Source organism: Larus michahellis, chromosome 1, assembly GCF_964199755.1.
Source record: "Larus michahellis chromosome 1, bLarMic1.1, whole genome shotgun sequence".
In the NCBI taxonomy this organism is placed as follows: domain Eukaryota; kingdom Metazoa; phylum Chordata; class Aves; order Charadriiformes; family Laridae; genus Larus; species Larus michahellis.
In genome coordinates this window covers 204841466-204862724 of record NC_133896.1, presented here as the reverse complement: position 1 = coordinate 204862724, position 21259 = coordinate 204841466, and the positions used below count along the sequence as shown (strand labels likewise).

The window sequence follows — 21259 nt, the reverse complement described above, 5'->3', positions numbered from 1 at the left end:
CTCTACAAAGTGCAATGACATGCAAGAGAAAGGAAAAATGTTTTGCTGTGGTACTGCAACGTGTTGGGAGAAGGGGTGTCAAATGAAGGCTAGGAATTCCAGTTTAATTAGGCAGATGGTCTGAAGCTGCTTCTTGATCAAAGGCTTCAGTGCAGATTATCTTCACTGGCAGCTGCTGCAGAAATGCAATAGACTGAGTGTAAGGGCATGGGGAAGGAGGGTTGAACAGACTGGAAATGAGTGTGTGTATATATATATACATTAAATTGGATCCTCTGGGCTCTAGAAGCTTTTGGGTATCAAATTTGTGTTACCTTCTATAGAGTAATAGCTTTCATAAGAATTAATATGTGTTTAAAACCTCTTTTTAGCGTCTGCAAACTTCAGTAAGTGTTCACCCTGATGCTATTGAAAAAACTATAGATGACATCATGGAGCTGAAAAGGATTAATCCAGATATAAATCCACAGTAAGTTCATGGTTTCCCTACAAAACAAATGGGAATTATTGATTTATTTTTTTTTTCAGTGCCCAGGTCCATGGAGAACTGGTTCTCCATATTTATTGTGGCACGCAATTTGAAGATGAATTCTGTCTCTCAGCATAGAACTACAGCTTAAGCTTTTCTGTCTAAAAGCTGATGGAAAAATGAATGATCTTTAATGGTGACTGTAATAGGCAAGTCCTGGTTCTCTTTATCTAGCTGCTTCCTGAATCATGCTGTCTTAGTATATTGTTGATGCATTGATTTATGGGGGCCACTTCCCCAGGGATAAAATACCACCCACCAAAGCAGGTGGTCCTGGCAGTGACAGTAATGGCTTCTTACCAAGGCTGTATGCGGTCTTTTGAGTAGGGAAGAAATCATCCCGTTGTCACTGATATAAATGGTATGCTGGTTTACATTTTAAAACTGCTTTGAATTATCCAAACACAAATTTTAAGGATACAACACAGCTGATACATGTTAGTGGTAAGAAGAGACTGACAATAAACCATTAAACCTACACGCGTGTATTTCAAGAGTAAGTGGTAATACTTTTGTGGTTGCCTTACCTCTTGGTCAGGAATCGGTGGGAGAAATGTTGAGGGCTGTATTATTCAGGTGATCAGTCTGAGGTTCACTCCTCATCCCAAATTTGAAATAGATGTACATAATCAAAAATGGGCATCCATACATTGATAGCTACTTTTCTTTAAGGGGTCAGCGGCATCAACTGGTAAGGTGGTCTCAAGATCTTGCTGCAACAATAAAAAAACAAAAGCTCAGTTGGAAAAATATAAATGTTTTGGTCTCATTACAGTCATGATGCCCAAGCCCTACCCCCCAGTGAAAAGGACCGTAATAGGGTAGTTTTAAAATGAGGCTTCACTGATCATAAAGGAAACAGAGCACATGGGGTGTCTCTCTGACTTGAGAGACAACTCTTGTGGACCTGACCACTGTCCACCTGGATTAAAAAATGGTGACCCAACCATTAAAGATAGGAAGAAAAAAGAGAAACAAAACAAAGAGGACACCACCTTCTCATAGAGCCCTATGAAGTTCTTCTGGGAGTGGGTCCAGGGCTTTTCCAGGGCTGTCAGTTCACAGGACCTTGCCCACATGACCTTCAAAGGGAGGGTGATGAAAGAGCAGCTGCTTCAAGTGGATGCGAGGCCATGCTGAGAGGCTGCCCATCTGAGGAGGGTGTCACAGCTCTGGTACTCTTGTCTTGCACAGGATGCTGATAGCTGAAATTCAGAACAACAAAAAATCAGCGATGGCAAAATTAGTGAGGGTGACATATGAGGAAAAACTGCAGGATGTAAATGTGCACGGCTCAGAGCCTGGCCCATGGACATCGGTAACTGCAGTGTTAGCAATCAGGCTGATTCAACTCACTTCTCAGTGTTGGACCCTTGGGTAACTGGGTGGAATAATTCCAAGAAAAAACAAGGAATTCATTAAAATAGAGTTTTGTGTGACGCCAGAGATCACCATCTGATTCTCCTCATGGCATTGCCTTTGGCCTATAAAGAAATGCTGTCTTCCAGAACAGAGAGAGCGAGCAGAGGTGCAAATGAGTTCTCTTTGATTGAATCAGGCCCCTGAACCTTAAGTTATACTTTGAGTGATCTGGCTCTAATATTTAAAACAAACAAAAAACCCAAATCCCTGAAGTATTTTTTTTATTTAATCCAGGTGGTGTTCATATACTTAGCACAGAAAAAAATGCTAAATTGTTTTTGGACTCAAAACCTTGCACTCAGCATTTTACAGGACTGAGTCTTTCATCCCGTTCCCCCCCACCCCCCCAATCTGGTGAAATATCTTTTCAAAACAGTGAGGAATGGAGGCCTGGGATGTACAGGGTGGTGCCACATACATAGAAACACACCCTGCCACTAAATTGCCCCTTATATTAAATTAATCATAGTTCTGCTAAACTTTAAGACTCTGCACTGAAGTTTTACATGCCAGCCATTTACTTTGTGCTAAAGTCTTCTGGAGAAATTTAAGCAAAAGCAGGTCAGCCATTTCTTTAGACAGGATTAAGGAAAATCCACTGGCTTGCCTACTCTTGAACATTAAAAAAAAAAACAAGAAACAAACAAAAAAACCCAACCAACCAAACAAAACCAAACCCAAAACAAACAAAAAAACCCTCACCAACCTGCATCCAGACTGCCTTGTTCGGAAGCTCTGGCCTTCCCTTGCGTAGTAGAGACTTGAAATCTCCTGGGGTAAGGACAAGGGGACACGTGTCATACTCTATGTGTTTCTGCAAATCTGTATGCAGTCATTTCTGTTAATGTAGCATCTTTGCAGAGCTGAACTTGCATCCCGGGGGGGTTGCACTGAGCTGTTCTTGAAGGCTGTGGGCTGCGGTGACCTGAAGAGGAGGAGGCCCACATTAATTTCACTTTGTTGATTCCCCTGAGATAAGGATGTAAATTTAGTGGTGGGAGCAAGTAGATTGAATAACCAGGTGGTGACACGTGCAGTCTACACTAATTATGGAAGGAGCCTATGAAATACTCCCAGTTTTGGACTCATCTCCATCTCGTGGAGCACATGGAGCTGAGTCTGGTGGGGGTGCAAGACCGGGCAGGTTGCTCCTGTGCTCTGAGAACTGCCACCACCAGCACAAGGGTGGCAGGGAGGAGGTGTGGGGCATCTGCCGCTCGCTCGCTCCCATCCTCTGTTTGGCAAGGAGGTGAGCAAAAGCTTTATGAAAGGGAAAGTGGGGAAACTAATTCCACCCTCCCCACCCCAAATAACATTGCACAGAGCATTTGACTGGCTTTAGATAAAGTGCAAACGTGGCTTGCTTTATACGTGTTGCGCAACTTGGCACTTAAAAATGTATTTTATTTTTCTTAGTATAAAATTGTTCTGCTTTGCCAGTCTGCTGTGTTCTGCTCCAAACTATTCTGAGATTATAGAGTAGTTAAAAACATTATGGTTGTGGTTTTGTGATGTACTACAGCAATTCACATGCAGTCTTGTCAGGCTTTTCAGCTTTCTTTGAAATGCAGCCTTTTTGTAAAACTGTAGGGTAAAGCAAGTGAAGCATGTAGAAAAAAAAAAAAAAACAGCAAAGGAGGGAAAACGTTGCAGAGGTTATTCTGAAAGGGTTATAGCCACAAATAACACAAAATTGCAGCAAGAGCAATGGCTTAATGATGACATCTCTGATTCTTTAGATTAATCTCAAAAGATAAGCAGTGAAAATCCTTCTGCTCAGAAAATTTAACAGTGTTATGGAATAAACAAAATGTTTCAGTATATCGACCAAGACAAATCAGGAACCTGCGCAGCTTAATATCAGTGCAGCCTGTGTTCCACAAAGGAATGAGGGTACAGATTTTGCTGTGGCCTCCAAATTCATACTAGGCATTCAGATAATTTCAGACATTATTAAAAATTAAAGGGTTTATTCCCATATATGTATATCTAAATATTCTTATGAGTGCAGCAGCTGTGTACTGCATAACTTGTATTTAATATTATAAAATCTCAACCTAAAACTGTGAATAAGCTGTTGTAACTTAAAGCCTTGGAAGCCACATGTTTGATAGGGTTTGGGGGGTTATTTTTTATTATGGTTTTTGGCGTTTTTTTTCCTTTTTGGTGCATTGTTTTGTTTTGGGTTTTTTTTGTTAGTGATGCATCAGGAAATGTAAAAAGGAAATGTAAAATCTGCATTGTAACAAAAAGAGAGCCATTATGGTGATTCTTAACATCAGACACAAAAAAAAAAAAGCTGCCTCAAGGCAGATCTTTGAACTATATTGCTTTGGGTTTTTGGCTTCTTTATGCTAGCTTTTGTGGCAGGAAAGCAAAATTAATATTTTTAGCTTTTTGCTGAGTTTCCTGTCCCTCTCGTCCCTTTTAAGTTCACACGTCTGGTCTCAGGGCATTGTTTGAGAAGCTGCCATTTGAATGAGAGGAAAGATTCAGTGATGCGCTTCTTGCAGGCATTGACATTTCAATGTGAAAACTCGCTGTTCAAAGTTTTAGAAAATCCCAAATGTTATCAACTAAGGAAGGCACTAAATAAGACTATGCATTTCACAAGGCCTTGTTTAATGTAATATTGATCTCTTGGAAATTCTCACATTGCAATTAATGTGTTAGACTACCAATTCATTGATGTAAAATTACTAATGTGAATTAAATAGGTATGTACGCAGTAGTGCTGTTTCATGGCTATACACGATTGAGTTGGATTATGTGGCTCCTTTCCCCTCGTCAGGTTGGGAGTATCTCTTCAGGCATGCCTGCTGCAGATTGTGGGGTACAGAAATCTGATTGCAGAGGTTGAAAAGCTGCGCAGAGAGCCGTACGATTCAGAGAATCCGCAACATGAGGAAATGCTTCTGAAGGTAGGTGCTTAAGAGATGCTTAGAGGGCATCCTTTATTCATGTGAACTCCAAGCAGCCTGGTTTATAAACCTCTTTAAAACAGCGAGAGATATTGTCGCCTTCCTCCGTCATGTACCTGTTTTTAAGGTAAGGCTGTATAGCATGTTAATTTGGTCTGGATGTAAGACCTGCCAAGCAAGCAGCTCACTCCCTGTTGACGAATGCACTTCCCTTGGCTGGACTATATCCAGGCAGTGGATGATACCCAGCTTTTACTAGAGATAACAGCTCTGTGCTACGAGCTCTGGAAAAATAACCCTACTTCAGTATACCTTTCTTCAACACGCGAAGGGTATTTTTATCTCTTAACCAGAACAAACATTTTTTTTTTTTCTTCAGTTTCTTCTATTTTTGAAGACCTTATCTGTGTATCCCAATAGCAAACCTCTAGCTTTCATTGTATGAGATGGAAGGGTGGGAGAGGATGACTTAAACATTTATCTTTACTAAATACATTTTCACATGAAAACAAAATGAAACCAGTCTTTAGATAATGCATGCAGAGTGTTGAAAACCATACCAAATGGGTTTTACTTACTTCGTGCTTTCAGGAAAGCCTTGCATTGGAGCAAGGAATAAAAGTATTTTTTCAGGAAGATGATCTTGAAACCATAACCACAGGGAGAGTTAGAGAGCTTTTATATTAGAAAGGAATTGAGGAGAGAAAAAAGGGGGTGGAACATAGTCTAATAGCAAGTCCCAGTATTTCTTCTGATCCTGTTTCTGACCATAGCTAGTGCAAGATGCTTCAGAGAAATGGCAACAGAAGAGTGATAATGAGCTTATCTACAAGCCAAATGCCTCCTTACAGAATTTACAGAGGTCTTATAAACACATACCACCTGTTTGGAAATTTATTTTTTTTTAATTTATTTTGAACAAAAATATTGAAAACTTAAGCACTACCTGTGCTTCCCCCATCGACTTTGGCTGGGATTTTTACAGCACGTGATGATGAAGCTGTCTTCCACGCTGTAGCCTGCAGTGTAGTGCTTTCCACAAGTTACAGTGGGAGTTTCTGGAAATTTTACTTTAGTTACTTGGGCTTCCAGGTACTTTCAGAAATCCCAGTAGGCATCTTACATAGTCACTTAGGGATGCAAATAACTATTTCTAAAAAATGTGTCAAATGGTCAAAGACTTCCCATAGATGTCTGGAAAGCTGTCTTTAAGGTTGGCTCCTTGTTGGGAGGTGGGAGTCTTGCTGAGGAGGAGTCAGAATCTAGAGCTGCCCCTGCAGGAGTGCTTTAGCCCCCAGGTAGGTTGAGGCAGATGGACTCTTTCTGTTCAACTCCTGCCCCTGTGCAGCCAAAAGTGCAAATTTCTGGGAGCGGAACGGGCTTTAACTAAAAGGACACAGATTTTTACCTAGTGAGGAAGCCTGTGTCTTGGAGGTGGGAGGTCCAGCCTACTATGTTGGGCCCTGAAAATACCAGATACCTGGCTGCAGGTTTAACCAAGGGCCTTTAACTACAGGAAAGCATTCCTAAATACATTGGGCATCTACATTGCCCGCAGAGCAAGAAGTTGGGTCTGAGGATGGGATCACAGGTGAGAAGCACCAAAGAGCTGGCTGTGGTCTCCTCCCCAGCCACCCAGCCTGTGAGGGCAAGGTCCTGGTATCTTGGATGCTTCTGAGAATCCTGTCAGCAATGATGCGTAGTTATGTAAGTGCTTTAAAAACATAACTGCGTGAGAATAAAAGCAGAACAGAAACTGAGTGTTTGTCAGAGGGGGGGATTAAACAGTGCAGCTTACACTGTAAAATTCATAATGTTGACGAGAGTATCAGTTTCACCATCTGCCTCCAGTGTAACCTGCGTATTAACACGTGTTGTACAGCAGGCATTTTGCTTTTGCATATTCTCATGTCAAAAGTAAATATGTCCAAGCGTTTAATTTGGTTTCCAACCCGCACTAGGGAAGAATAGTCTGGTCGGTTTTTATTCCTTCTAGGTATTCTGCTAAGTGATCTCTGCAATGGGTAATGCAAGTTCCTAATGTCTATTATTTATTCATGTTTACCAGGAGGCCACTTTATCAATGAGAGAAAGATTAACTTAATGTGATTGAACTAATGAATAATACTGTATTTACTGTCGATGGATGAACAAGAAAGCAAATATGACTTAAACAATGATGCTTTATGCAGTCATTACAAAGTGAAATCATTAAAGTTTCAACCTTCCTAAGGCACTTCATTTTAAATGCAGATAGAATTGCTAAAATTAATACAATTTCTGAGTTGTTTATTTGGGAAATGTGCATACAGCTCTTTCCCTTAGGTAGGCTTTGTCTCAGTGCATTTCTTGAGTCCCTACTCACCAATTCATGGTTTATGGAGAACACCTGATTTCTTAATACGCTTTTGAATGGGTGAGTTTGTGATATGGTGTGTGAGGTGTGCGGAAAGGTATGTATTTTTCAGACATGTCTGTTTAGGCTGCTTTTAGGTGCCTAGCAACATGATATTTAGGCACTAAAGTGGCTGGACCAATGCAACTAGGTGGATTTATTCCAGCTGAGGATCTGGCATGTTAAATCAATTTATCCTTTTTTTTTTTTTTTTGTGCGAGATCAATGAATGATTCACCCCTTAGTTAAATATGAAGGTGGCATACACTATTCTTGTGTGGATTTTTAATTTTTTTTTTTTTATGTCCTCCAATTTGCTTTTCAGCACTGTGGTAGCCAAGTCAGCACTCCTGATTTATAAGCCTTCCAGAGGCTTGCAAAAGATGCCGGAGAAAAGATTGCTGCAGAGCCTCAGGGACCTGTGGGCTGATTGCCTGCTGCTCTGTCAGTGATTTACAACCAAATTCCAGCCCATTCCTGTCTCTGTGCTTATGGAGTCAGGTGCTAGTTTGATGCACAAAGCGTGAACAAAATGAGTCCTTGTGTGAGACGTTATAGCAGCTGCAGATAAGGTCGGAAGGGCCTTGTAGGGCTGAAACATCTGCGATATTTAAGAGTGGTTTGGGATTTCCCCCTCCTCACCCCTGGGAATTTCGTTTGCTCTTATGTTTGTGTTGCTGCGATAACAATGCCGTGATGCTACACGAGAAATTAACTTGGTTGAAAATGAAGAAAAAGCCATAGTAATGTGTGGAAGTTTAATTATATTTTATCTGTAATCTTCCTAGTTGTGGAAATGCTTGAAGCCCAATTCACCACTGAAAGCTAGGATTTCGAAGCAGTGGTGTGAAATTGGTTTCCAAGGTGACGATCCTAAAACAGACTTTAGAGGGATGGGTCTCCTGGGCTTATATAACTTGGTGTAAGTATCTTCCTCTGTAGATGGATTTATGTGTGTCTGAAGTCATGAAAAGCAGCATTACTTAAAGATTTTTAGCAAGTCTCTGGGAATAATTTATAAAAGTGTTACAGACTTCATATCAAAAATTGAAAGAATTTATTTTCTAGCCCAACTTTTGGGGGGTTTCTCTTCTGGAAGGGCTCTCCTTTTTTTGAGTATTCCTAATTCAGTTTGGTAATACTACTTGCTAAGCCCTTTTTTTTTTTTTGGTTTGTCTGTGACACAGTAAGTTAACACTCTCCTCCCCTGAGAAAGGGAGGGTTATGTTACTGCCCAGCTTTCTTGCTTGGGCGTTTCATGCTGAATTCAAGGTAAAACACTTGAAATGCAGCCACTGATGGTAGACTTCTGTAGCTGTACGACTACTTGAATTTCTGTCAATACCCAAAATTTAGCAGTGAGTTTACATCGCTATTCCCTTCTGCCTTATGCGCACCAGGTGTTGGTTCCATATCTGTGGCTGGTTATTTGGGAACTGATCAATACCTGTTATTTCCTCCAGCCCTTATATCTGCTGCAGGTAGTTACATAACTTAAAAACATTTGGTAAAATAATCTCTCCCTATGAAGGGAAAAAGAAATATTTTCTGCTTTTACAGATTGAAGAACACAAACCATCCATATGTTGTTCTCTAGCAAAGCTCAGTGGAGGATCTGGACTCTTGACTCTGGCTTTTAACTTCCATTGGAGATGAATCCCTACCATGTATTTCATTTCTTAATCTCCTGCGATAGCTCTTGTCTTGCTTAATGAATCTGCCAGATCAAGAAGCCTGAACTGCTTTGCTTTGAGCTCAGCAGTCAACATGCTCTAGTAATAATGAACAACTGATTTTCTGTAGGGTGGGTAGAAAGATGGCTCTGGTAATGCCCATTCACTAAGCACTTATAGGGTTGCATTTGTAATTTGAGGCTGCTTTTCTCTTTCATTTTGGGGGTCTGAGTGGCAGCTTAATGAATTAACACGTTAAATGCTACTTATACTGCTTAACATGTGTAGTCACCTTAAAAAGTATGTGTATGGACAGTTTAGCATGACTTAAGATGCTTTTTTTGTTGTGTTTCTTTAACAATTCACCTTAAATACATATATCTGCAGGTATTTTGCCGAATGGGACACTGAGATAGCTCAGCAAGTTCTCTCTGATTCTCTTCACCCTAAATACAGGTAACGCTTCAGATAAGAAAAAATTACTTGAGAGCACTGTGCTGGCTGGTGATTTGGGGAGGGGGCTGGTTTTATTTTTCTTTTTGTTGGGCACACACTTGGGTATTGCCATATGCTATCTGTTTTCAAGTACTGATCCTGAAAACTGATCCAATTCAAGAGACAAACTTGTATACTGAATCTTAGAAATAGTTAAACTTAGTGTTAAATGTTTTCACTTAACTTCCAATTTCAAATGATTTTGTATTTTTATTTACCTTTCTTTTTGTCTTTTCATAATGAAGGGAAGTCACTAAGAAGGAACTAAGGTATTTTTTTTTCTTTTTTCTTAGTTTTATGAGACCCTACATGTAAATAAAGATCAAACCATACTGCAATTTGGCATGTTATAAACTGAAAGAGACACCAAGAGATCTCTATTCCTTTCTCTAAAGTTAACTCAAACGTAGCTGGTGATGCAACCCTGGGTATATCTGAGCATGCTTATATATAAAGAATGAAATCAACCTTGCTTGATGTAGCTAAAGCGCTGTATTTTTAGACCTATTTAGTACTGTGATTAACCAACAAATTTTGGGTGACTCTTACCTGTAGGAAAAAAGTCTAAGCAGTGCCACTATGGTCATAACAACTGTGACTGAATTGATAACCAAAAATAGCCTGGGCCAAGGGTTTGTTAGCACAGTTGAAGAACCCCTTGGATTTATAGTTGCATACTCTGGCTGCCTCGCCTAATAATGGGGATAATCCAATGTCCTGACTGTTGAGAGATCAGGTACCTTCGAGTAGGAAAAATTCTGTGTTGTGAACTATTTGTGAATAGGAGACTTATTCCATAATTATTGAAGGGGGACAGAAATGCCTCGTAGCCAGTTACATAGTGATCAGTGGTCTCGAAAGATGTTTTACTTTTGCCAGTAGTGTTAGATATCCATATAGCAGCTCCACATCTGAATCCTGTGAAGCTTTTTGATCTCCTCAGTATTTTGTGGCTGAGTTACCAATGATAATTCTGTGACAAACAGCACTTGGAGGGTTGGGTGGGGTGTAAACCAGCAGAATTTGAGCGTGAGAGTCAGCCCTCAAATTTAATTTATTTGGGGTTTCTTTTATATATTGGCATTCACTCTCTTCCTACAAGCACCTCCCGCAATTCCAGTCTTGCCTTCGTGTATTGTGTTGCCTGTGGATAATTTTTATTACGTATACTAATGAACTGGGATTGTCATGATGCTTAAGCAGCATTGTGGAAAATAGCCAAGACTTTTGTTTAACTGAACTCTTACATGGGAAACTGAACTATACTACCCAGATGCTGAGTATTCAGTTCTGGGGCTGTGAAGCAGGGTATCCTATCAGTGTTCTTCATTTACATGTTTAATTACCAAGGACCATCTTGGAGTGCTGTGTGAGCATGTGCAATTTGTATCCCTTGAAAGAGCGTTTGGTAGAAGATAGATGCTGCTGGTGGTGCCCATGGTGTTCTTCCTGGTGTGGTTGCTTAGCAGCCACGCTGATTTCTGATGTGATCATGATCAATGTAGTTTCTATTTCTGTTGAACTGTGTTCCTTGTCCACATCCTACATGTGCCACCTCTATTATTCAGTGTTTGCTTGGATTTTTTTTAACTGATGTTATGCCACAACCTACAAAGATGGCTAAGATTTTAGGGAATGAATATATTCACCAGGCCATTTAAGAGGAGAAGTTTTGTCCTCATGCATGCCACCTGGTAACACTCAGGTCAGGATGAGTATGAACCTATTAGCATCTTTAACATTAACGGCAACAATTTTTAAATACCATATTTACGTGAAGTTCAGGGGATTGTCTATAGTGTAATATATACTTATTGTAGTTCAAGTATGTCCAAGACAGACACTTTCACACATAGCTGTCTATAATTTGGTATCTAAACCCTGCAAGCTCTGATTTGGATTTCTAAGGCAAAACTCCCACAGGCATGCCTAAGTTCTAGCCCACTGGTTAGGGTTGTTTCCCTGCCTACTTTTAGCTGATGATAAACGCTTGCAGTGATTTCTGCTAAACTTTCTCCATACAAGTAGGTACAGTTAAAGCCTGGTTAGTGGGATGTTGGCTGACTGGTTTCATCAGGCAGCTCTTTTAAATGAAAATATTGAACAGGAATTTAATCTAAAAGTAAATAGTTCCCTAAGTAACTCTGTTTCAAGGGAGGGACCTTCCATGTCCTTGAAAACCTCTACATTATTGTGCCAAATAATAGGAAATACAGTGCAGAGTGTTTTTGGCTGTTGTGTGGTTTCCAGTTTGGCTGGACATAAAACCTTTCTAGCAGAGGAGTATTTTTCATATTTGCCTCTTCGGGTGAACCATGCCTCCAGTGATGAGCCTCACGTATATCTTCAAGAACTCAGAAGGCTAAAATTGTCTTTGATTAGTTAAAAGAAATGTAATATTTTCAACTTTTTGTGTAGCTCAGACTTAATTGAGGTGGATCATCTTTGTGGCCAGTATAGAAAATAACTGGCTTTTACTGAGAGCATTGATGTAGGTGCATACTTTGTAATGATGAGAGAAGTTTATAAGCAATTCTATAAAGCCAGTTACTCATTTCAAATCCTTTTATACCAATCCTTTCAGTCAAAAGCAGAGTTAAATGTGATTAGCCATCACAACAGAGGTAATATTCCTTGTTTAGTCAATGTTATAATGTCAAAGAAACGGAAAGAAAATATTTGTCAATTAGCAGTGCATGGCAATATCTGGATTTTCTCTTTTCCCTCCCCAGCCAATTCAGCAAAGCCGAATGGGAGAAGAAAAAGTTTGATAAGGCAATCGGGTAAGTTAAAAATCTTTTTAAAGCCGCCACAAACACAACAGTTAACAATGATGCTGTATATTTGAGGGGGAAAAAGGTGTTTCCTGGTCACTTTCTAAAGGAAACTAAAGGAAACAGTGTATACACTAAAGTGTATTGTCTTAACTACACCTTGATTTTGATCAAAGATTATGGGAAAAACAGTTTGAAGTAAGAATTAGGAAAAATAACCCAAAAATGCTGTAGCAAGGAGAAGCTTTCTCTCTGTGCTATGAATAGTGCCGTGATGAATATCTGTTTAATTTTTCTTAACATAAAATGTGATCAAGTTTCACTTCTTATTGTCAGAAGCAGGTTCTGATCTGATTTCAGGAAAGTATAATAGGAAAGAAATAGCAGTGAGGGGGTTTTTTTCTTCTTAAGCAGTGGGTTTGGTATAGCCACCTTATTCATGAGCATGGAACTGGATGTTCCTTATGAGTGTATCTGAAAACCTGTAATACAACATTTTAAATTCTATGTTTCATTTTCCTGTGAAATTTACCATTAGACCTCATGTTGCAGTTAGCTTCTGAATTATTAGGTTTTTTCCTTCCTGAAATATGTCAAAGGTTAAAATAAAAAAAGAAAGTATTTTGGTTTGCTTCACAGAGATAACTAAAAAAATACCTACGATAATCTACAGAAGACAGCTGTGTTTAGAGGAGGGGAAAAAAAAAGTCACTGTATAACTAGCCAAGTTTATTTTGTCACTAAATGCCAGCGTGGGACATCGTATGTTTTCTTGGGAAACAGTCACTGCCAGAAATGTCAAGTTCTTTGTGCAACAGGCTCACAAATTAGGAAATAACTTCCAATTTTGGACTTCTGTTGTGCCTAAATATACTTTCCTTGTTGATATCCCTTAACAAGACAGGGTTTGCTTCATGGGTCTGATTTTCTTGTTTCTTCTTCCATCGTGCTTGGATTTAGGTTTTTGCCTGTCTTCTGGCCTCTGTAGCTAGTTCTTTGTTAGGAAGAAATTGGATTTGCTTTTTAGCCATATGAATGTCTTTATAGGACTGATTGTTGAAACCTGATGTTCCTAACTGTGGGTAATGAATTCCGGTTGGGCAGATGGGTTAAAATACCAGACGATGGGTCACCCTGCAGACACAGCCACGATGTGGAGTGCTTGCCCCGTGTCAGAGGCGAGCGCAGGAGCACAGGGATGCCTCAGCTTGTTCTTATTCTGTAGGAATGAATCAGTGCTGCTCCACTGAAATGCTGGCGCAGTGATGAAACTCCTGTTTTCACTGTGACCATATGTTTCACAAGGGAAACACTGCCATTAGAATGTACAAAGCAGAGGAGATAAATGTTTTTCTTGTTTTCCACCCCCCCACACCTTGGAAGCTTGTGAGGGAGAAAATTAACACACCTCAGTAGCACACAATCTGCAGCGTTGGCGTCATCAGTGTTTCATATAGTGTGCTGAGAGAAAACAAACTCTCCACAAATGTTGCTGCTTCTTTTTTCTTACAGCTATTCTTTTGCTATAGTGGGCATTAACATAACAGACCTCGCATACAACTTGCTTGTGAGCGGAGCTCTGAAGACCCATTTCTACAATGTTGCTCCAGAAGCACCAACACTAACTCACTTTCAGCAGACGTTCTGTAAGTACGGGAGGAGGGGAAGGAATACATAATTTGTACTCCTGCTGTCACTTTCATACTACCTATACTTTAAAAAAAAAAAAAAAAAAAAAAAAAAAAAAACTCCTGCTGACACAGCACAGAGACTATCATGCTGGTCTTGCTCTCCTGTCTTTAGGATACTTAGATTTAGTGCTTAGTTGTGACCGATGCCACTACCAAACCAAGGGGTAAAAAAAACCAAAACAAAATAAACCCAACAAAAAACCTCCAAGGGCCTGAACAAACCTTCCTATCTTCTTAGACTGGTCTTAACTAATAAGAAGAAACTAGAGGTATTTTAAAGAGCCGCTAGAGATTCCTTCCCTGTAAATCCAACTGTCTTAAGCTATCTGAATCTACGTCCAAGCTTTACTTACCACTCTTCAGCAGAGTTGTCCCCTCCCCCTCAAAAAAAATGCTTTCCCAGGCCTTTCTCCTGTATTCGAGCATCCCTTCTACAGCACAGACATGCAGTGCATCCTTGCACAGTGGGAGCAACGCTTCTAATATTTTTCAATGTATAAGCAAGAAACTGCTAACGAGGAGTCAGGATGCACTGTTTTCCGCATTTATGACAATTGCAAAGGTTTTGTTTGGTTGGATTTTTGTTTGTGAGTGTTTGGGATTTTTTTTTTTTAATTTGGCTATTTAGGCAACAGAAATTTAGTTTGCACCTATAATATTTTCTTATGCTTAACTGGATAAATGACCAGTATTAGTGTCCTGTGCATCTCTTTCATTAAAGAGTATAGCTTTTCAGAACAAGAATGCTATTTAATAAGACTCGTTCACCCAAAATCCTATGTGGGCAGAAATCATACTGTAGCAGGGTTCTCCCTTTTGTGATGGTTTCTGGGTTGCTGCCCTGGATAGACTGGCTGGTAGGAACTCCAGGCAGTTTAGCTGCTAGGCGTTTGTCTTTGGTAGTAGTCGGCTTGATAAGTAAAACAGACAGATAAGTATTTATCTAAATATCCACTTGTGCATCTTCAGGTCATCTTTTCATTGGAAGAGTTACTCTGACTTTCTGCCAAATTCCTGATGTGCCTGTGGCCTTGTGAACAGATATGTCTAGTATGATTGGTTTGGCTCCCATATCTTCATATCCTATTCTTGGTTCTGGTTTCTTGCCATATCTAAAATCCCCCACCGCTGAATTTTAGGGGGAGGGAAGATATGTTTTAGTACCTTTACAGTCTTGGCGGCAGCAGGGACTGTTCTGCTAGCCAAGCCTGGGACTGTGCCCCAGGACTAGTGTGCGCGCTGACCAGCGTGGCCAGTCTGTCATGACAACGCTAGAGGGAGAGCCCATTTTGACAGCTTTTCCCTCTACAGCCCATGCATGTATGAGTTATGGAGCGGGATAAAACCTGCACGGGCCTCTGGTGTAGTAACAGTCCAGTACAGGTGGTGGGTGTTCCTACAACACTCTGCCTGCCATCCTAGGAAAAACTTGAGGTTATCAAATAGACTTTACTGTAGAGAAAGCATCAACAGACAAACTCTCCTGGAGCAAGGACAATTAATCCAGAGATTATTTGTTTAGGTCTGACAAATCCCTGCTTTTATGGTCTTGCAGTTTCTCTCCCCGCCTCTCCTTACCTTAGTCATCCTAGTTTTCCTTCAAATTTCCTTCAAACCCAGACACCATTAGGCTGCATTAAATGCCTACAGGCTGCCTGACTGAACTGGAAAGTCAAAATTACGTTGCCCAGCCAGCAGCCTTGCCGGTAGAGGAACACAGTGGCTGTACATGCAGTACATGTCCATGCAGGACCTCCTAAATGCTAATCTACCACATCACCTCATCTGCACCCTTCTGCTCCCTCAAGCCATGGGGACACAGGCAAAGCTGTGAATTGCCTTTGGCCCACTGCTCCTGGGCTCCGTTGCCTTCTCTGACCGTACACGCAATGCACTAAACTGCATTGCTCAATGTCCTGCTCAGCTCAGCCTCTGCTGGAGTACAGAACGTACCTCTTGGAAATCTCCTGGGTTTTGAAGGGTGAAGATCTAACAATGTTTTACATTTTATGTAGTGATTATTTTTTTTAAAGGGTTTTACTGAGCTTTTCTTTGAAAGTAAAATCTCTTAGAATGAAACAGCCTGTGGCTGTTGGGAATATATGGAAGAGATTTGAAGATGTACCTACCTTGAATGAAGTTTCTCAAGTTGATGATGGGGGGGAAAATGTGACTATGCAAATATACCTTGAAGTTTCAAGTTTAGAAGTATGTGTGTTGCAATTGTCATACAACAGAATCCTATAATAATTTGGGTTGGAAGTGACCTTTTAAAGGTCATCTAGTCCAAACCCCCTGCAATGGGACATCTTCAACTAGATGAGGTTGCTCAGAGCCCCTTCCAACCTGGCCTTCAATGTTTCCAGGGATGGGGCATCTACCACCTCTCTGGGCAACCTGGGCCAGTGTCTTACCACACTCATTGTAAAAAAAATTTCTTCCTTATATCTAGTTAAATCCTACCCTTTTAGTTTACAACTATTACTCCTTGTTCTATCACAACAGGCCTTAATAAAACTAATAGAAATAAATGGATAAAAGCAATTAAGCCTTTTTTTAAAAAAAAATGCCCTCACTTTCTGGAATACAGAAAACTTACTTGCATGTTTTGCTGTGCTGGAATGAAAGATTATACATCCTCCATGATTTATCTGCTGTGGAAGTTGGGATCAAGAGGTTGGGTCCGGTTTATTGAGGTTCTAGTGTTGGATGTAACATTTTTTCCTGTCAGTGGTTCCTCTTCGAGTCCAAGGATGGCACAGAACTGAGATGGTAAAGGCCTTAATCAGAGCCTTTATTATTAAAGCCACTTTGGGATCAAGTTTATTCCTAAAACAGGGATATCTTACCAAAGCAAGTGGTTCTGTATATCACCTTGTCAGTCATCTTTTTAGAATTGTAGGCATAAATGTTAAACAACATTTCCAGTAAGGTCATGCACACACAAGGTAAAACTGTGCATGAGGAGGAAGTGATGATAGCTGTTAAGTTACTTACCAGTATGCTCTTTTTTTTACTGGAGAGGAAGCAATGTCCCCATGAGGAAATACCTGTGAGGCAGAACTTGAATATAGACAAAAGGCTGGTGGAGCAGCATCAGCAGCATCTTCCCCTGCTTTTATGCTCATTAGTTTAATGTTTTGGTTCATGTATCCGTATGTCAAGACAGTGATTTCTTGTATTTATTGGGAGAAGTTCTGCTAATGGATAATATTCATCAAACTTTGTGTTTGCCCAAAATGGGTTTAGTCTTGTCCCTGCATGGTGTTGTGAGGTGTCAGACATCGATGACCAGGATTATCTGCGTGCATCATAATTGTTAATTTCTTTCTAATTTTGTATGTGACCCTTACATACCTTATTTATCTTTTTTACTTTTCCTTATTTTTGTAATCCTATAGGCTACTTAATGCATGAATTCCACAAATTCTGGATTGAAGAGGACCCGCTGGACATAATGGAGTTCAACCGTGTCAGAGAGAAATTTCACAAGCGAATCTTGAAACAGCTGCAGAACCCAGAGATGGCTCTGTGCCCTCACTTTGCTGCATCAGAAAGTTTAATCAATATGTAGTTACTCACTCAGTTTTATTTGGAAACATTGTCTCACTCTTGTGTTAGATCACTGTTTAGACCATCACTAGCATACTGAATGACCATGGCGATTGTATGCATGTTTTTGATGCAGTATTCCTCTATTTATTACTTTTTTTTTTTTTTTTTTTTGGTCACATGTACTAGATCCCCTTATGCTTCTCTTGTTGGGGATTTCTCATTTTAAATGGGTGCTCATATTGCGGCATTATGCAGTGTTACGTTCTGAATTGATGTCTAAGTATCAGAGTTTTTCTATTTTTTTAGACTTTCTTCATAAATTCAGCATTGACAATTGAATTGTATTTCTCTAGCTGTGTTTTTGTATATGTGGAATAAATAGCTGGATCTTGTATTGTGGAAGCTTTTTAACTTCTTGGTATGTTTTAAGATAACTACTGGCATTTCAAGCAAAATAATATGTTTGGACCTCGTCTAGAAGATAATGTGTGTAATTTAATCTGATGCAGGCAAACACATTAAAGTCCAATTTTTTCCATGCAGCCATATATGCTTAATGCAGAATTAATGAGGCTTATGAGATACAAGTTTCAGTGAGAAGAGTTTATGCAGAATTACAATCGGACTCCACAGCTGCATGAATACCAAATGGTCTGGGTGATGCTAGTGCAAACACGCTCACAACTACTGGATGCTGGCAGGGGCCAAAAATTGTATCATCGGGCTGTTGTCACCAACAGTGTCATGCTGAAGCATGGTCTAAATTCCTGCACATTCCTTCGAATATACAGGGGTTAGTATTTTGTGTCGCATGTTGGAAGGCAACATCATTTGGTCACATTGTACTTGGTGAATTCAGGGAGTAAAAATCTATATTTTTTTTTTTTTGAACTACTAAAAATTGCTTTGGTTGTCAATTGTCCTAAGAACTGGGAGAAATAATTGATTAGAAGGTTTAGAGCAAAACCACTTGAGTTTCCCAGACGACTTATACAAAAAAATTAAAAATGGCAAACTGCCTTTTTTTCTAAAAACATAAGTGAGTAAAAGTGTCTGACACAAAGATTGTGTAGTATATTGAACAGCATCTACCATGGCATTTCATACCCATGGTATTTTTTACCTTCTAAGCAATCAATTTTAGTATTATATGTTTGTGTAAATCACTTGCATATGGAGATTAAATTGAGTAGTGTCCAACTACTTGTGAACTATATGAATAAATTATATGTCATTCTAAACTGAGGCACTGTGGGTTTTATTTTTGAGATGTGCAGTAATACAGATGAAAGCTATTTTTCTTTAATGGGTCAGGTAAAAGGGGACATGACAGCTTTGTGGTGTTTCCCTAGTCTGAAGTGTGATCTGTACTTCCTCAGATCAGGCTCTTTATACCATTTCCGGTTACAGCTTGGGCCATCACTTGGGTAAAAAAAAATAAAGTGATGGGAGTTGTTGCATTTCTTGGGAAACTTTTTTTTTTCTTTTGGATTTAAGCCCTCTCATTTCATTGATCAAATGTGAAGTGGGGATCAGGACTCCTCTGCGGGGCTGGAAATTTGCACTCGTTGCTGAGTTAATCAGCAAAACTCTATGGGTCTTGTCGTGATTAGTCTTCCCTAACGAATTTGGAAATATATATATAAATATAGAACTGTAAATATTAACTACTGCATACTTTGCATGAAAATACAAGGAATAAAAACTGCATGATTAACTTACTATAATTGATTTTTGGAAAGCGGTTATTTATAATCATTAGCTATCGAGGACTTCTTGGCGTCACTCTTGAAGCTTCTAAAATAAGTTTCTAGCAATAGATTTAATTGTTTCAAATCTTAGACTCTTGCTGTCTTTCCCTGCCCCACTCTGACTTAAATACCTTTTGCAATTTCTTAGGATACGCTGGTTTATTTTTAATACTCTGCGCTGGAGTTCATGGAGGGGAGGGGAAGGGGGACACAAAGGTCCCTGCTACCTTCTTACTCAGTGATCTCCTCAGTTGTTATGCCTTGTCTCAAGGTGTTAACTTCAAATAAAATCAGAAAACGTCATCTGGCTCCATGTCAGATTGTGTCACTAGGGTATAGCTGCTTTGGGTGATTGTTTTCCTGTCTTGCAGGGAGATGGATTTATTGAAGCTAAGTGTGAAATTCCTTCTCCCATGGAGCCGCTGCATCCTCACGCCTACAGATCGTATCGTACTGCCCAGCCATGCTTCAGCTTTGGCCTGGGACAACTTTGCTCTCAAAATCCTTGTTGAACCTGGGACGGAGAATGTCCCTGGTGACTGCCAAGCTGTCTGGGTGCTGCTGGGGGACAATGTCTGTCTGTCTGTCTGCTGCTGCCTTCCTTCTTCCCCAGGAATGGCCTCTTACCATGACACAAATCTAAACTTTTATTTAAAAAATTAAATTTCCACTATCACTGATACATCTCCAAACTTACCTGTAAGGAACCGGATACTGCTTTTTCTAGGGAGGAAGGAATGAAAGCAGCAACAAAAAATAAGCGTGAAAAAAAAAAAAAAAGTTGTTTTGAGAAAGTAGAATCAATATTTATACTCGGTGCAGGTTTTGGTTTAATTAAGAGTAGACAAGATTTAGGTTGGATCTTTTGCAGAACTTCTCACGGCCTCCTGGTTGCTGCACTTCACCTGACGTCTCTTCTCCTGGAGGCTGCCGTGAAGCTGGCTGGATTCCTGCTGCTGGGAAAACATCATCCCTGGCCCTGTGTGGCACAGACAGCAAGTGCTGCCTGCCCAGCCTGTAAAGCTGTTTGGCACCTTTCTATTTTAACAGGTATTTCTCTCAGGCAAAAAATTTGTATTGCCAGTGCCATGTAAGCCAGGTGTTTTAAACAGGCACAGCTGCTAATTCACTTTATAAAATACGAGATAGTGTCCTGACGCTGTACAGAATATGCCTTGCTTTGGGCAGGCAGATGAAAATATAATAATTGATTAAAACGTGGTATTGGCAGGTTGTGTGTGATTTAAAATGCAGAAATGTTTACCTTGATCTGCTTAAAGCCAGAAAAAGGGGACACTTGGTGTTGCGGTTCTTTAATTCTGTATGTGAAATTATACAGGGGTGGCCTGGGTTTCTGTATGTTACGGATTCGGTCACTGCCCATTCCACAGTGCATCCTTATCCTGGCTTGTGTGAATTTAAGTTGTTGCCAGGGCTCCTTCAACAGTGTAGGTGGGCACTGATTTGTCTTCAGTAAACTCACTGCTCCAGCAGCACCTCTGGAGCTGGGGCTGTGAGCACCAGCAGGATCTGCCCCGGGGTTTGGATTCTAGCCAGGCGGAGATCGAGTGCTGCTCCGGTTTCCCATCACTTCTTAGCTCGTAGCTTTTTTCTTCCTTTGGGGAAGGGAGAATTGTTTTTGCTGTGGTTCTTACTGGTTCTTTTGGAAAGTACTTGTTCAAAAGCTGTGCTGGTGCTATTTTTATGTACTATTTTCAGACGAAAGCCCATCTTATCTATGCAGTTTGTCTTGGAGAATTTTATCTCCTGGATGTTTCCCGGAGCAGCACTGAAACTGGACTGGAAAATTTCCTGTGGTGTAGAGGGTAAAGGGGATTAATCCATAGTCCTCATTAATGGAAGAGCACTCAATAAAAGCACCTGTGCCCGCTGTGGGGTCTGTGCTGTGTGCCCTGCGGGGCACGGCTGGGGAGTGATGGCTTAGCGGTGCTGGCTGGAGCACTTTGCTGCAAGGGGAGGATTTTCAGCACGTTCCCAGTTGAAATAAGTGCTGTCAGGTGGAGCAGGAGGCATGTGAACAGGTCTGAGGCTC

At 40.3% G+C, this 21259-nt stretch overlaps 1 protein-coding gene across 9 annotated transcripts in view; it reads left to right on the top strand.

Annotated features, from left to right (window-relative positions):
- The window catches only part of ELMOD1 (ELMO domain containing 1), a 56013-nt gene extending 37313 nt beyond the window's left edge, over positions 1-18700 (top strand). For 5 of the 9 annotated variants that reach the window (XM_074570292.1, XM_074570283.1, XM_074570303.1 and 2 more), the window contains exons 5-12: positions 372-469; positions 4743-4872; positions 8056-8189; positions 9328-9396; positions 9681-9704; positions 12168-12218; positions 13722-13855; positions 17302-18700. In XM_074570292.1, the coding sequence (XP_074426393.1) occupies positions 372-469; positions 4743-4872; positions 8056-8189; positions 9328-9396; positions 9681-9704; positions 12168-12218; positions 13722-13855; positions 17302-17474 (813 nt within the window). In that variant the 3' untranslated portion in view covers positions 17475-18700. The remainder of the gene's footprint in view (positions 1-371; positions 470-4742; positions 4873-8055; positions 8190-9327; positions 9397-9680; positions 9705-12167; positions 12219-13721; positions 13856-17301) is intronic. The other 4 variants (XM_074570341.1, XM_074570331.1, XM_074570312.1 and 1 more) reach the window with 1 other exon arrangement.
- Positions 18701-21259: the final 2559 nt, after the last annotated feature.